This window comes from Notothenia rossii (genome assembly GCF_949606895.1).
Source record: "Notothenia rossii genome assembly, chromosome: 6".
In the NCBI taxonomy this organism is placed as follows: Eukaryota; Metazoa; Chordata; class Actinopteri; order Perciformes; family Nototheniidae; genus Notothenia; species Notothenia rossii.
The window spans coordinates 545,217-560,216 of record NC_136909.1 but is presented as its reverse complement, the minus strand read 5'-3'; the positions used below and the strand labels follow the sequence as shown (position 1 = coordinate 560,216).

The 15,000-nt window shown below is 45.2% G+C and overlaps 2 protein-coding genes and 1 long non-coding RNA gene across 4 annotated transcripts in view; 1 reads left to right on the top strand and 2 right to left on the bottom strand.

Moving 5' to 3' along the window:
* LOC307043305 (disabled homolog 2-interacting protein-like) overlaps positions 1 to 6,703 on the top strand; it is a 42,702-nt gene extending 35,999 nt beyond the window's left edge. For both annotated transcript variants that reach the window (XM_079687672.1, XM_079687673.1), the window contains exon 18: positions 6,279 to 6,703. In XM_079687672.1, the coding sequence (XP_079543798.1) occupies positions 6,279 to 6,449 (171 nt within the window). In that variant the 3' untranslated portion in view covers positions 6,450 to 6,703. The remainder of the gene's footprint in view (positions 1 to 6,278) is intronic.
* On the bottom strand, positions 6,592 to 7,344 carry LOC307043316. The gene is made up of 2 exons (XR_013809335.1): positions 7,226 to 7,344; positions 6,592 to 6,678 (listed from the first exon to the last, which is right to left on the bottom strand). It is a non-coding gene; the product is annotated as an uncharacterized lncRNA (long non-coding RNA).
* A 2,746-nt stretch (positions 7,345 to 10,090) lies between these two features.
* Positions 10,091 to 15,000, bottom strand: part of LOC307043314 (gelsolin-like) — a 10,035-nt gene continuing 5,125 nt past the window's right edge. The window contains exon 5 of the mRNA XM_079687693.1: positions 10,091 to 10,292. Within this exon, the coding sequence (XP_079543819.1) occupies positions 10,159 to 10,292 (134 nt within the window). The 3' untranslated portion in view covers positions 10,091 to 10,158. The remainder of the gene's footprint in view (positions 10,293 to 15,000) is intronic.

Here is a 15,000-nt window from a genome sequence, read left to right as displayed (position 1 = left end):
ACGTGGACGAAGACAGCGTTTTCCTGCACAAGCGGTCAGATGGGAAGCTGTTTAATCTGGCCCGACTGCGCGTGAAAAGAAAGGTACGGAAGGTGCTAGTTCGTGAGCTCTTATTCGCGGACGACGCAGCTCTGGTGTCTCACAGCGCAGCTGGTCTACATCGCCTGGTGGACAGATTCAGTGCAGCATGCTCTGAATCTGCACTGATCATCAACATCAAAAAGACAGTTGTTATGCACCAAGCAGGAAGCGCAGCGTCACCGGTAATGGTGAACGAGCATGTGCTGGAGACTGTTGACCAGTTCACGTGTCTTGGCTCAACAATCAGCGGTGACCTGTTGTTAGTTAAGGAGATCCAGACTCGTATCGGCAAAGCCTCAACGTCTTTCAGTCGTTTGCGCTCAAGAGCCTGGAGCAACAAATACCTCACTGAACGCACTAAGACACGCATCTACAAATGCTGCGTGGTCAGCGTCCTGCTGTATGGTTCCGAGGCGTGGTCAACTTACGCGCGGCACGAAAGAGAGCTAAATGCTTTTCACATGCGGTGCCTGCGCAACATCCTCGGGATCACATGGCGGGATCACATGGCGGGACAAGGTCAGGAACGAGGCGGTGCTGGCGCGTACGGGCAGCAAGTCAATGTTCCAAACACTGAAGGTCAGGAGGCTGCGGTGGCTCGGTCACCTTCGCAGGATGCCAGATGGCCGCCTGCCAAAGGACATCTTATACAGCGAGCCGAGCGCTGGTTCCAGAGGCAGAGGACGACCACTGCTGCGCTTCAAGGATGTCGTAAAACGTGACATGAAGGCCCTGGACATTGCGACGGATAACTGGGAGAGGCTGGCGGAGGACCGGACGAAGTGGCGCCAGCAGCTGCGCGAAGGTGGTGACAGACTTGACAAAGACTGGATTTGTGGACTTGCTCAAAAATGTGGACATACTGTCTGATTGCACTGTACAATCTCTTGTAGATTTTTCTTGCCAATAGGTATGGTCCAACAATATATTATTCAAATATAGCATGATAGGTCCACTTTAAATTCCACTAGTGAACTAGTGGGTCCCAAATGCACACTAGTCGCACAGCATGCTAATGAGGAGGAGGGGAAAGAACGCATCGAGGTCTCCTATTGGCCCTAAGCTACAGATGTAGCGATTCATTTCAGACGCCTATCCGTGCGGGTCCGTGATCTGCACGGGTTGGGCCCCTGCTGAAAAGGAAAAACCCTTGCAGGACTTGATACGCCCCCTTGATAAATAAATGTAATTGTAATGAAACCAGCTGCAATGGATCATGGATCCACCAGGGGGAGCCGTGAAAAGCTGCCACACTGGAACTCATGTGAAATAAACAGCTGATAGATCTACAGGTATCTGATATAGCGGATATTTGTTAAGATCCATATGTCACGGATAGGATCATATTCTGTGCTAAATAAGAGACATGTAATCATTTACAAAACATCACCATGTTTTTATTTAACAAAATAATGTTGTTTAATTCACGTTGGCGTAAGTACAAAACCATCGCTATGTTTTTTCATCAGGAAATGCAGCCCGGCTCAAACAAACGATTTTCAATCATCATCCTCACGATCATTGAATGTATATGTTGGCGAATCGAAGTGAAAGCACTAATACATGTAGTTTAATCCACGTGAGTTTACAACAACACAAATAATCACTTTGTTTTTATATCACATCCGACCGGAGGAAAATGCAGCAAGGCTCTCGCTACCGATAATCCTAAACCCACGGGCAAACAAACAATAATATGTACAGTGTTAATAGTTTACTGTATTATTAGTGTCTAATATTACTGCTATAACAATCACACATTGAGTTGTTCAAATCAGACCGTTGTTTTTTTTAAACAGTCTGAATGAAACGGCAGCTCTCAGGTGATCAGCTGTGTGTTTACACAATAAAATATGCATAGTAATTTAATAAATCCTTCCAACACACATTGTAAGAACAGTTCTGTTTCATATGAGTGTTGAGAGCTGTATCCACAAATCTCTTAATTTTGCCCTCAAAGTGCACCAGATGCATTTAACGCTTTGGAGTCGACCGACCGTCACGCCGGCGTGATCAGATCACATGACCTGTTCACGCCGGTGTCGCATAAAGACAACAGTCCGGACAACATTGCGGTGTGTTTCTGTCGAAAGTAGTAGCTTGAAACTATATCCCAGTCTTTGTTTCATGCAAAAAGACCCAGTAAACACGGAGATACGATGATATAAAGTTAATACATTTACAATGGTACTGGATTTGGATGTATTGTATCGGCTTCATATCGCAATATATTCCCAAAGTCTGAAATGCAAAGATGTCCAACATTAAGGCAATTCACCCATTTAATCATTCAAACAAAAAGATATTTGCTGCTCTAAACAAAGTAAAAAATCGTACACCGACAGCATAGGCAACATGGGGGGTGGGGGCTTGTGAATGGTATGGTCCTAAGGATGTGTTCTAATCAAACCAAAAGAGAAAATGCAGATATAATTCTCTCTCTCGACTCGCTGGTATCTCCAGCTGAGCACTCATTGGTGGTTTGTACCCCGTGCTGCTGATGAAACTCTCCAATTGGCTCGGCAAAAGTTTGTTGTTGTTTTGTGTCAGTTTTAACTCGCCACTTCCATTCACATTTTCATCATTGTTCCACAATGTTTATCATCACGAAATTAATATCTATATATTTTATACTATACTTGCACTACTTACCGTTTTCATACTTTATATATCTTAGCATATTCATACACACTGTTCATACTGCTCTCAGGCTGCTGTGTGTATCTAGTGTATTCATACACACTGTTCATACTGCTCTCAGGCTGCTGTGTGTATCTAGTGTATTCATACACACTGTTCATACTGCTCTCAGGCTGCTGTGTGTATCTAGTGTATTTATACACACTGTTCATACTGCTCTCAGGCTGCTGTGTGTATCTAGTGTATTCATACACACTGTTCATACTGCTCACAGGCTGCTGTGTGTATCTAGTGTATTCATACACACTGTTCATACTGCTCTCAGGCTGCTGTGTGTATCTAGTGTATTCATACACACTGTTCATACTGCTCTCAGGCTGCTGTGTGTATCTAGTGTATTCATACACACTGTTCATACTGCTCTCAGGCTGCTGTGTGTATCTAGTGTATTCATACACACTGTTCATACTGCTCACAGGCTGCTGTGTGTATCTAGTGTATTCATACACACTGTTCATACTGCTCACAGGCTGCTGTGTGTATCTAGTGTATTCATACACACTGTTCATACTGCTCTCAGGCTGCTGTGTGTATCTAGTGTATTCATACCCACTGTTCATACTGCTCACAGGCTGCTGTGTGTATCTAGTGTATTCATACACACTGTTCATACTGACTGCTCTCAGGCTGCTGTGTGTATCTAGTGTATTCATACACACTGTTCATACTGCTCTCAGGCTGCTGTGTGTATCTAGTGTATTCATACACACTGTTCATACTGCTCTCAGGCTGCTGTGTGTATCTAGTGTATTCATACACACTGTTCATACTGCTCTCAGGCTGCTGTGTGTATCTAGTGTATTCATACCCCTCACTGTTTATTCATCATTCAATTCATTCTATATTTTATGCTGTAGATTGTGTACATTACTTTTCACTTTACTGCTTGTTGCACTCCTGGTTGGAAGCTAAACTGCATTTCGTTGTCTCAGTACCTGTAATATGGTGGGGAGACGTGTGTGATTAAAAGTTCATTCGCAGAAATGTAAAGTGATCAGAGCTTTATTCATATTCTTGACGGGAAGAGCAGTGTAAATGGCTGTGCATATGCATTTGAAAAGCAATATAAATCACACAGTTATTATGCAATAGGCTTTAAAAGCGCCATCGATAACCATTACCTTTCTCCAATTCAAACTCTTGACGGGAAAAAAGGAAGGTGTAAATGGTTGGGCTAGACTGCTGTATACATACAAAGGCCATTTAATAGACGTTCTTCTGGAAATGTTCACATCAGGCACCTTCAAGTTAAACAATACTACAGTAAACAATTAACACAGTAAATTATGTGGATTAAAACACATTTATTTTGTTAAAAATAAACGAAATATGATTTCCTCCGGAGTCGGCTTGACTCGGTTTGCATTTATAAAGAATGCACACATCTGTTTAATCGTTAATCTCAGATATACTAACTAAATACATTACTGCTCAAGATTAGATCAACTTTATTGTTATTGCATAAATTACAGGAACTGAGACAACGAAATGCAGTTTAGCTTCTAACCAGGAGTGCAACAAGCAGTAAAGTGAAAAGTAATGTACACAATCTACAGAATAAAATATAGAATGAATTGAATGATGAATAAACAGTGAGGGGTATGAATACACTAGATACACACAGCAGCCTGTGAGCAGTATGAACAGTGTGTATGAATACACTAGATACACACAGCAGCCTGAGAGCAGTATGAACAGTGTGTATGAATACACTAGATACACACAGCAGCCTGAGAGCAGTATGAACAGTGTGTATGAACACACTAGATACACACAGCAGCCTGAGAGCAGTATGAACAGTGTGTATGAATACACTAGATACACACAGCAGCCTGTGAGCAGTATGAACAGTGTGTATGAATACACTAGATACACACAGCAGCCTGAGAGCAGTATGAACAGTGTGTATGAATACACTAGATACACACAGCAGCCTGTGAGCAGTATGAACAGTGTGTATGAATACACTAGATACACACAGCAGCCTGAGAGCAGTATGAACAGTGTGTATGAATACACTAGATACACACAGCAGCCTGTGAGCAGTATGAACAGTGTGTATGAATACACTAGATACACACAGCAGCCTGTGAGCAGTATGAACAGTGTGTATGAATACACTAGATACACACAGCAGCCTGTGAGCAGTATGAACAGTGTGTATGAATACACTAGATACACACAGCAGCCTGTGAGCAGTATGAACAGTGTGTATGAATACACTAGATACACACAGCAGCCTGAGAGCAGTATGAACAGTGTGTATGAATACACTAGATACACACAGCAGCCTGTGAGCAGTATTAATAGCATTAACAGCAGTGTTCGAATTACCAATTTGCTTTCGGGGGAGCCCTATTTTTCAGAGCATATCCTGCTCTTAAATATGTCACACGCACGCTCTGACTGGCGCAGCAGGGCGGATGCGATCAATTCCACCGGCGGTCATATGATGGCTTAAGATGCCCTCACGAATGGCCCGATGTTGTTACGATCAGAGCCGAATTTGAACATTTCCTTTATCGTGTGTCCATCTGGTGTCAGTTTGACGGGGGCTTTAAGAGGTACAAACACGGAGGATTGTTCGCTCAGCGCTGTAACGTAAACATCCCTTAACTTTTCCCCTTAACTGGGCTGAGAGATTGCCGTGACTTCCGTAAATATTAGTCTTGGCAAATATGGAGAGGTTGTTTATCATACGGACCTATCGTTACCCTGAAGATCTGTCCAGTGTTTCAGCTTTATTCATTTCATGAGCACCGCTGATAAAATGTCCCACGATCACTTCCTCTACTTTTGTGTCTCGAGTGCCGGTGTTCGTACCAGATGTGTTCGGGGTCCGTTACGCTTACCAATGACGTCACGCATCGGCTGTACGGCAACCCAAGAGGACATTTTACACGGCCAAATTCCGAATACTACTACTGCTACTAGTTAACTAGTGCAGACAAATGTATGCCACTAGTTAACATGTCAGAGCTTTTGCAGCGCACTAGTTAACTTGTAAGAATTTTAGCTTCACTAGTACGGTCAGAGGGCCACTAGTTCATCAACAAGCTTATAAATTGGGACTTTGGTGCTACCAGTGCTGCTCCTGGCGTCACTAGTAAGGCTTATGTGCTAACTAGTCGGACAAAAGTGCCACTAGTTGCTGAAAAAGAGTGAGTAGTGTAATGTTTTATTTAACTAGTAAAGCAGAGTGCCAAACTAGTTTGACCATATCTCTAACAAGTGAAATCAGAGAGCCAACTAGTGTAGGCAGCTGCCGTCTGATATCAAGGATATGGAATAAATACTCAAATGTCTGTCCGCTTGTCCGCCTGCCCCTCTGTCTGCCTGCCCCTCTGTCTGCCTGCCTGCCTGCCTGCCCCTCTGCCTGCCTGCCTGCCTGCCTGCCTGCCTGCCTGCCCCTCTGTCTGTCTGCCTGCTTGCCTGCCCCTCTGTCTGTCTGCCTGCTTGCCTGTCTATGTTAACGTGCCCCTCTCTCTGTCTCTCAGGAGAAGAGGATCTCCAGCCTGGACGCAGCTAACTCTCGTCTGATGGCGGCGCTGACACAGCTGAAGGAGCGTTACGCAGTGACATCACAGAGGAACGGCCTGTCTCCTAGCAACACGTCGTCTCTGCAGATCACCGAGAACGGAGAGTTCCGGAACTCCGGAAACTGCTGAGCTGCGCTCTGATTGGCTCTGACTGCAGGCAGGGGGCGGGACCTACCCATTGACCCGTCAATCAACTGACTTTTGACATGGCCCGCCCCCGTCACTAGGTTACCCCCCACTTCCTGTTTTGCATGTTTCCCTTTTGAACATCTTAGAAATTCTGACATCATATCCCGTTTCATTTTGCCACTTCCTGTGAAGAGCAAGAACAACCAACCAAACTGCACGTCAACCCCACCTGTACATGGCTCTGGTTTTGGAGAACCCACCTGTACATGGCTCTGTTGGAGAACCCACCTGTACATGGCTCTGGTTTTGGATAACCCACCTGTACATGGCTCTGGTTTTGGAGAACCCACCTGTGCATGGCTCTGGTTTTGGAGAACCCACCTGTACATGGCTCTGTTGGAGAACCCACCTGTACATGGCTCTGATGGAGAACCCACCTGTACATGGCTCTGTTGGAGAACCCACCTGTACATGGCTCTGATGGAGAACCCACCTGTACATGGCTCTGATGGAGAACCCACCTGTACATGACTCTGTTGGAGAACCCACCTGTACATGGCTCTGATGGAGAACCCACCTGTACATGGCTCTGATGGAGAACCCACCTGTACATGGCTCTGATGGAGAACCCACCTGTACATGACTCTGTTGGAGAACCCACCTGTACATGGCTCTGTTGGAGAACCCACCTGTACATGGCTCTGATGGAGAACCCACCTGTACATGACTCTGTTGGAGAACCCACCTGTACATGGCTCTGGTTTTGGAGAACCCACCTGTACATGGCTCTGTTGGAGAACCCACCTGTACATGGCTCTGGTTTTGGAGAACCCACCTGTACATGGCTCTGTTGGAGAACCCACCTGTACATGGCTCTGATGGAGAACCCACCTGTACATGGCTCTGATGGAGAACCCACCTGTACATGACTCTGTTGGAGAACCCACCTGTACATGGCTCTGTTGGAGAACCCACCTGTACATGGCTCTGATGGAGAACCCACCTGTACATGACTCTGTTGGAGAACCCACCTGTACATGACTCTGTTGGAGAACCCACCTGTACATGGCTCTGATGGAGAACCCACCTGTACATGGCTCTGATGGAGAACCCACCTGTACATGGCTCTGGTTTTGGAGAACCCACCTGTACATGGCTCTGTTGGAGAACCCACCTGTACATGGCTCTGGTTTTGGAGAACCCACCTGTACATGGCTCTGTTGGAGAACCCACCTGTACATGGCTCTGTTGGAGAACCCACCTGTCCATGACTCTGTTGGAGAACCCACCTGTACATGACTCTGATGGAGAACCCACCTGTACATGGCTCTGATGGAGAACCCACCTGTACATGACTCTGTTGGAGAACCCACCTGTACATGGCTCTGTTGGAGAACCCACCTGTACATGGCTCTGATGGAGAACCCACCTGTACATGACTCTGTTGGAGAACCCACCTGTACATGGCTCTGATGGAGAACCCACCTGTACATGACTCTGTTGGAGAACCCACCTGTACATGGCTCTGTTGGAGAACCCACCTGTACATGGCTCTGTTGGAGAACCCACCTGTACATGGCTCTGTTGGAGAACCCACCTGTACATGGCTCTGATGGAGAACCCACCTGTACATGGCTCTGGTTTTGGAGAACCCACCTGTACATGGCTCTGGTTTTGGATAACCCACCTGTACATGGCTCTGGTTTTGGAGAACCCACCTGTACATGACTGTTGGAGAACCCACCTGTACATGGCTCTGATGGAGAACCCACCTGTACATGGCTCTGGTTTTGGAGAACCCACCTGTACATGGCTCTGGTTTTGGATAACCCACCTGTACATGGCTCTGGTTTTGGAGAACCCACCTGTACATGACTGATGGTGAACCCACCTGTACATGACTGATGGAGAACCCACCTGTACATGGCTCTGGTTTTGGAGAACCCACCTGCTCTGTAGCTTCGGTCCACCTGTGGTAACTGTCTGTAAACGGCTCTGTATTTAAATAGCGACACATCGACAGTTTGAATATATTCATATTTTCTATGATTAGATTTTGTCTAGAGGAACAGTCTGATACCCAGTCAGGTTAGCCTAGCTTAGCATAAAGACTGGAAGCAGGGAGGATGCTGTTAGCCTAGCTTAAAGCTTCCATTGGTCAGTTTGTGTTTCAGAGAATTTACTGATGTAAACATAATATTTTATTGTTAAACAGAAAAAACTTTAAATTGTGATGAATAGTTTGTGAACACACGTCTCTACTGCTCTCTACTGGTCTCTCCTGCTCTCTACTGGTCTCTCTACTGGTCTCTCTACTGGTCTCTACTGGTCTCTCCTGCTCTCTACTGGTCTCTACTGGTCTCTCTACTGGTCTCTCTACTGGTCTCTACTGGTCTCTCCTTCTCTCTGCTGCTCTCTCCCGGTCTCTACTGGTCTCTCTACTGGTCTCTCTACTGGTCTCTACTGGTCTCTCCTTCTCTCTCCTGGTCTCTCTACTGGTCTCTCTACTGGTCTCTACTGGTCTCTACTGGTCTCTCCTTCTCTCTGCTGCTCTCTCCCGGTCTCTACTGGTCTCTCTACTGGTCTCTCTACTGGTCTCTACTGGTCTCTCCTTCTCTCTCCTGGTCTCTACTGGTCTCTCTACTGGTCTCTCTACTGGTCTCTCTACTGGTCTCTCTACTGGTCTCTCTACTGGTCTCTCTACTGGTCTCTACTGGTCTCTACTGGTCTCTCCTTCTCTCTGCTGGTCTCTACTGGTCTCTACTGGTCTCTCCTTCTCTCTCCTGGTCTCTACTGGTCTCTACTGGTCTCTCCTTCTCTCTGCTGGTCTCTGCTGGTCTCTGCTGGTCTCTGCTGGTCTCTCCTTCTCTCTGCTGGTCTCTACTGGTCTCTACTGGTCTCTCCTTCTCTCTGCTGCTCTTTGCTGTTCTTTGCTGGTCTCTACTGATCTCTCCTGATCTCTCCTTCTCTCTGCTGGTCTCTGCTGGTCTCTACTGGTCTCTACTGGTCTCTACTTCTCTCTGCTGGTCTCTACTGCTCTCTCCTGGTCTCTACTGGTCTCTACTGTTCTCTACTGTTCTCTCCTGGTCTCTCCTTCTCTCTGCTGCTCTTTGCTGGTCTTTGCTGGTCTCTACTGATCTCTCCTTCTCTTTGCTGGTCTCTACTGGTCTCTCCACTGGTCTCTGCTGGTCTCTGCTGGTCTCTACTGCTCTCTACTGCTCTCTGCTGGTCTCTCCTTCTCTCTGCTGGTCTCTACTGGTCTCTACTGGTCTCTCCTGGTCTCTCCTTCTCTCTGCTGCTCTTTGCTGGTCTCTACTGGTCTCTCCTTGTCTCTCCTGATCTATACTGGTCTCTCCTTCTCTTTGCTGGTCTCTACTGGTCTCTCCTGGTCTCCCCTGGTCTCTACTGGTCTCTCCGCTGGTCTCTGCTGGTCTCTACTGCTCTCTCCTGGTCTCTGCTGGTCTCTACTGCTCTCTCCTGGTCTCTACTGGTCTCTACTGGTCTCTACTGGTCTCTACTGCTCTCTCCTGGTCTCTACTGGTCTCTACTGGTCTCTACTGGTCTCTACCGTGCTTCTGTCTCTGTTCTTGTTATTTATCAGTATTTATAAAGAGATGCTACAATAAACGATGACACTATCAAACTGTTGTCATGGTGATGTACCAGGTTTTATTTATCAGATCACAGCAGGTGTAAACAGGAAGTGATGTCACTCGGTCCAGTAATCGTAGTTCCAGCCCAGGAACCAACCGGTGAAGGTCGGCGGTTCAAATCCCTGTTTCAGCGTCACAGTGGGGGTGCGAGGGTCTCGGTCAGCTGGATCGCTGTCCAGGTACTTCACAGCTAAACAGAGAGTTAGCCGTTAGCTGTTAGCATTATGAACCACCAAACAGCTGCACAGAGAGTTAGCCGTTAGCTGTTAGCATTATGAACCACCAAACAGCTGCACAGAGAGTTAGCTGTTAGCTGTTAGCATTATGAACCACAGACAGCTGCACAGAGAGTTAGCTGTTAGCTGTTAGCATTATGAACCACAGACAGCTGCACAGAGAGTTAGCTGTTAGCTGTTAGCATTATGAACCACCTAACAGCTGCACAGAGAGTTAGCTGTTAGCTGTTAGCATTATGAACCACCAAACAGCTGCACAGAGAGTTAGCCGTTAGCTGTTAGCATTATGAACCACCAAACAGCTGCACAGAGAGTTAGCTGTTAGCTGTTAGCATTATGAACCACAGACAGCTGCACAGAGAGTTAGCTGTTAGCTGTTAGCATTATGAACCACAGACAGCTGCACAGAGAGTTAGCTGTTAGCTGTTAGCATTATGAACCACCTAACAGCTGCACAGAGAGTTAGCTGTTAGCTGTTAGCATTATGAACCACCAAACAGCTGCACAGAGAGTTAGCCGTTAGCTGTTAGCATTATGAACCACCTAACAGCTGCACAGAGAGTTAGCTGTTAGCTGTTAGCATTATGAACCACAGACAGCTGCACAGAGAGTTAGCTGTTAGCATTATGAACCACAGACAGCTGCACAGAGAGTTAGCTGTTAGCTGTTAGCATTATGAACCACAGACAGCTGCACAGAGAGTTAGCTGTTAGCTGTTAGCATTATGAACCACCTAACAGCTGCACAGAGAGTTAGCTGTTAGCATTATGAACCACAGACAGCTGCACAGAGAGTTAGCTGTTAGCTGTTAGCATTATGAACCACAGACAGCTGCACAGAGAGTTAGCTGTTAGCTGTTAGCATTATGAACCACTAACAGCTGCACAGAGAGTTAGCTGTTAGCTGTTAGCATTATGAACCACCTAACAGCTGCACAGAGAGTTAGCTGTTAGCTGTTAGCATTATGAACCACCTAACAGCTGCACAGAGAGTTAGCTGTTAGCTGTTAGCATTATGAACCACCCTAACAGCTAAACAGAGAGTTAGCTGTTAGCTGTTAGCATTATGAACCACCTAACAGCTGCACAGAGAGTTAGCTGTTAGCTGTTAGCATTATGAACCACCTAACAGCTGCACAGAGAGTTAGCTGTTAGCTGTTAGCATTATGAACCACCTAACAGCTGCACAGAGAGTTAGCTGTTAGCTGTTAGCATTATGAACCACCTAACAGCTGCACAGAGAGTTAGCTGTTAGCATTATGAACCACAGACAGCTGCACAGAGTGTTAGCTGTTAGCTGTTAGCATTATGAACCACCTAACAGCTAAACAGAGAGTTAGCTGTTAGCTGTTAGCATTATGAACCACCTAACAGCTGCACAGAGAGTTAGCTGTTAGCTGTTAGCATTATGAACCACCTAACAGCTGCACAGAGAGTTAGCTGTTAGCATTATGAACCACAGACAGCTGCACAGAGTGTTAGCTGTTAGCTGTTAGCATTATGAACCACCTAACAGCTAAACAGAGAGTTAGCTGTTAGCTGTTAGCATTATGAACCACCTAACAGCTGCACAGAGAGTTAGCTGTTAGCATTATGAACCACCTAACAGCTGCACAGAGAGTTAGCTATTAGCATTATGAACCACCTAACAGCTGCACAGAGAGTTAGCTGTTAGCTGTTAGCATTATGAACCACCTAACAGCTGCACAGAGAGTTAGCTGTTAGCATTATGAACCACCAAACAGCTGCACAGAGAGTTAGCTATTAGCATTATGAACCACCTAACAGCTGCACAGAGAGTTAGCTGTTAGCTGTTAGCATTATGAACCACCTAACAGCTGCACAGAGAGTTAGCTGTTAGCTGTTAGCATTATGAACCACCTGACAGCATCACAGAGTGTTAGCTGTTAGGTGGTTCATAATGCTAACAGCTAACAGCTGCACAGAGTGTTAGCTGTTAGCATTATGAACCACCTAACAGCTGCACAGAGTGTTAGCTGTTAGCTGTTAGCATTATGAACCACCTAACAGCTGCACAGAGAGTTAGCTGTTAGCATTATGAACCACAGACAGCTGCACAGAGAGTTAGCTGTTAGCTGTTAGCATTATGAACCACCTAACAGCTAAACAGAGAGTTAGCTGTTAGCTGTTAGCATTATGAACCACCTAACAGCTGCACAGAGAGTTAGCTGTTAGCTGTTAGCATTATGAACCACAGACAGCTGCACAGAGAGTTAGCTGTTAGCTGTTAGCATTATGAACCACAGACAGCTGCACAGAGAGTTAGCTGTTAGCTGTTAGCATTATGAACCACAGACAGCTGCACAGAGAGTTAGCTGTTAGCATTATGAACCACAGACAGCTGCACAGAGAGTTAGCCGTTAGCATTATGAACCACCTAACAGCTGCACAGAGAGTTAGCTGTTAGCTGTTAGCATTATGAACCACAGACAGCTGCACAGAGAGTTAGCTGTTAGCTGTTAGCATTATGAACCACAGACAGCTGCACAGAGTGTTAGCTGTTAGCATTATGAACCACAGACAGTTGCACAGAGAGTTAGCTGTTAGCTGTTAGCATTATGAACCACAGACAGCTGCACAGAGTGTTAGCTGTTAGCATTATGAACCACAAACAGCTGCACAGAGAGTTAGCTGTTAGCATTATGAACCACAGACAGCTGCACAGAGAGTTAGCTGTTAGCTGTTAGCATTATGAACCACCTGACAGCTGCACAGAGTGTTAGCTGTTAGCTGTTAGCATTATGAACCACCTAACAGCTGCACAGAGAGTTAGCTGTTAGCATTATGAACCACCTAACAGCTGCACAGAGAGTTAGCTGTTAGCTGTTGAGTATGAAATAAATCAAAAATATATGTGCCGGAACTTTAAATGATATTATTTACTGAAGCAGTGTTTCCCCCCCGGACCGGATGTGAGCGACACCTGGGCCGTTTCTCAATCGCGAGTACGCTTGCTTGGTAGCACATGGCTTCCGAGTCACTTCCTTCAGAAGCGAGGCAAGAATCCTTCCTGGCATTCGGAAAACGAAGAGTGGAACAGGCTAGCAAGTGTGCAGGTGTGCGTCATATGAGAGGCCCCGCCTTACATTTTCCGCCACAGATTTGGGGAAATTGGTCCCTGCGCAAAGCATTGTGGGGATTTTAAGGACGCAAAGTCTACCTATGTGCAGCCTCGAAATTACCCCCAAACCAAGGACGCGGCATCGGTGGAATTCCAAGTATGCTTGGCCCAGGAGTTCAAAACTTTTAATCTCAATCAGATCCGATCAGATTTTGAAATCCCTTTTTTTGTGATCCAGGATCGGACAAGTCGGCCAAATGTTGTCCCTGGAGTTCAAAGCAATTCAGGATAGGATCAACCTGATCCAGATTACGATCTTTCAAGATGACTAGATCCTGAATATCAGTGCTTTAATCCCACCGATCGCCATCTAGTGGACATGAAAAATAATACAAGGAAGACAAGAGACCACATTGCAGAGACATCTATTGTCCACAATTACTTTTGAAAGGTGATGACAGATGATGGACCTTTTTTTTGTTGAAGATATTTTTACTTTAATCTAAATTACATTTGTGATTGACAATCTTTGCTGTGATACTTTTATGAGCATAAACATTTATGTCATCAACATTTGGTTGAAAACAAATAGGCAATCTCAAACGAAATGTATTTCCCATGAAGGCTAAAAAGTGTGTATTATTTCAGTTAACAAACTTTGCCATCTTATTTAAATTGAAACATATTTCTAAATAAATGGTACAGTACATGTTGCTCTGGTAATCCACTGGAGATCCACCCCTCTGGTGGGATCAGGGTAATCCAGTTTTTTGGGATCAAACTGATCCCAATCCTGTGTTGTCGGTTTGAACTACCCATTTTGAAGATTTGATCCAGATTAAAGCTTGGATTGGATTTTCTGATCTGATCAGATATCAAAGTCATCCTAATCCTGTTGTTTGGTTTTGAACTCCCCAAAATCCAAATCTGATTTGATCAGATAGGGATTCAAAGTGTTGAACTCCTATCCTATATCAAGGGTTTAATTATATGCGCTCTAAATGACTGCTATCGTGTCAGTAGCGGGACCTTAGCACATATATATGTGATATATATACAATATATACAAATACACAATATTGGACACAGACTCTAAAGGGCACAACGTTTCATTCACTAATGAAAGTCACACACATGTTTGTTTCCACTGTTTTATTGTGTGCCTGTCGCGATAAGCAATTCAACGACTTATCGTACGGTAAATAAAAATGAACTCGATACATTTTCTGACCTCGATACATTTCCATTTACTTGAGGAGGTCAATAGCAGTTTGAAAGGATGTACTTGAATTATTATGATATATTATCATGATGTCAGTGGTCTCAAAAGGTCATACAACGGTGCCCACAATATTATCGTTGATCGCAATCATTTCCGGGAAAATGTATCCAACAAAATTAATTATCCTGAGAGTACATGAAACACACACACACAAATCTACAGACTTACTCCAAACTGCCAAATATATGAATTAACACACTCTCACTCTCATATACTCTTTGAGTCTATGTTGCCGAGTAGAACAATAAGCAGCAGACTTTTACTTTATCATTTCTCCTGGATCTTAGATCTGCGCAGTA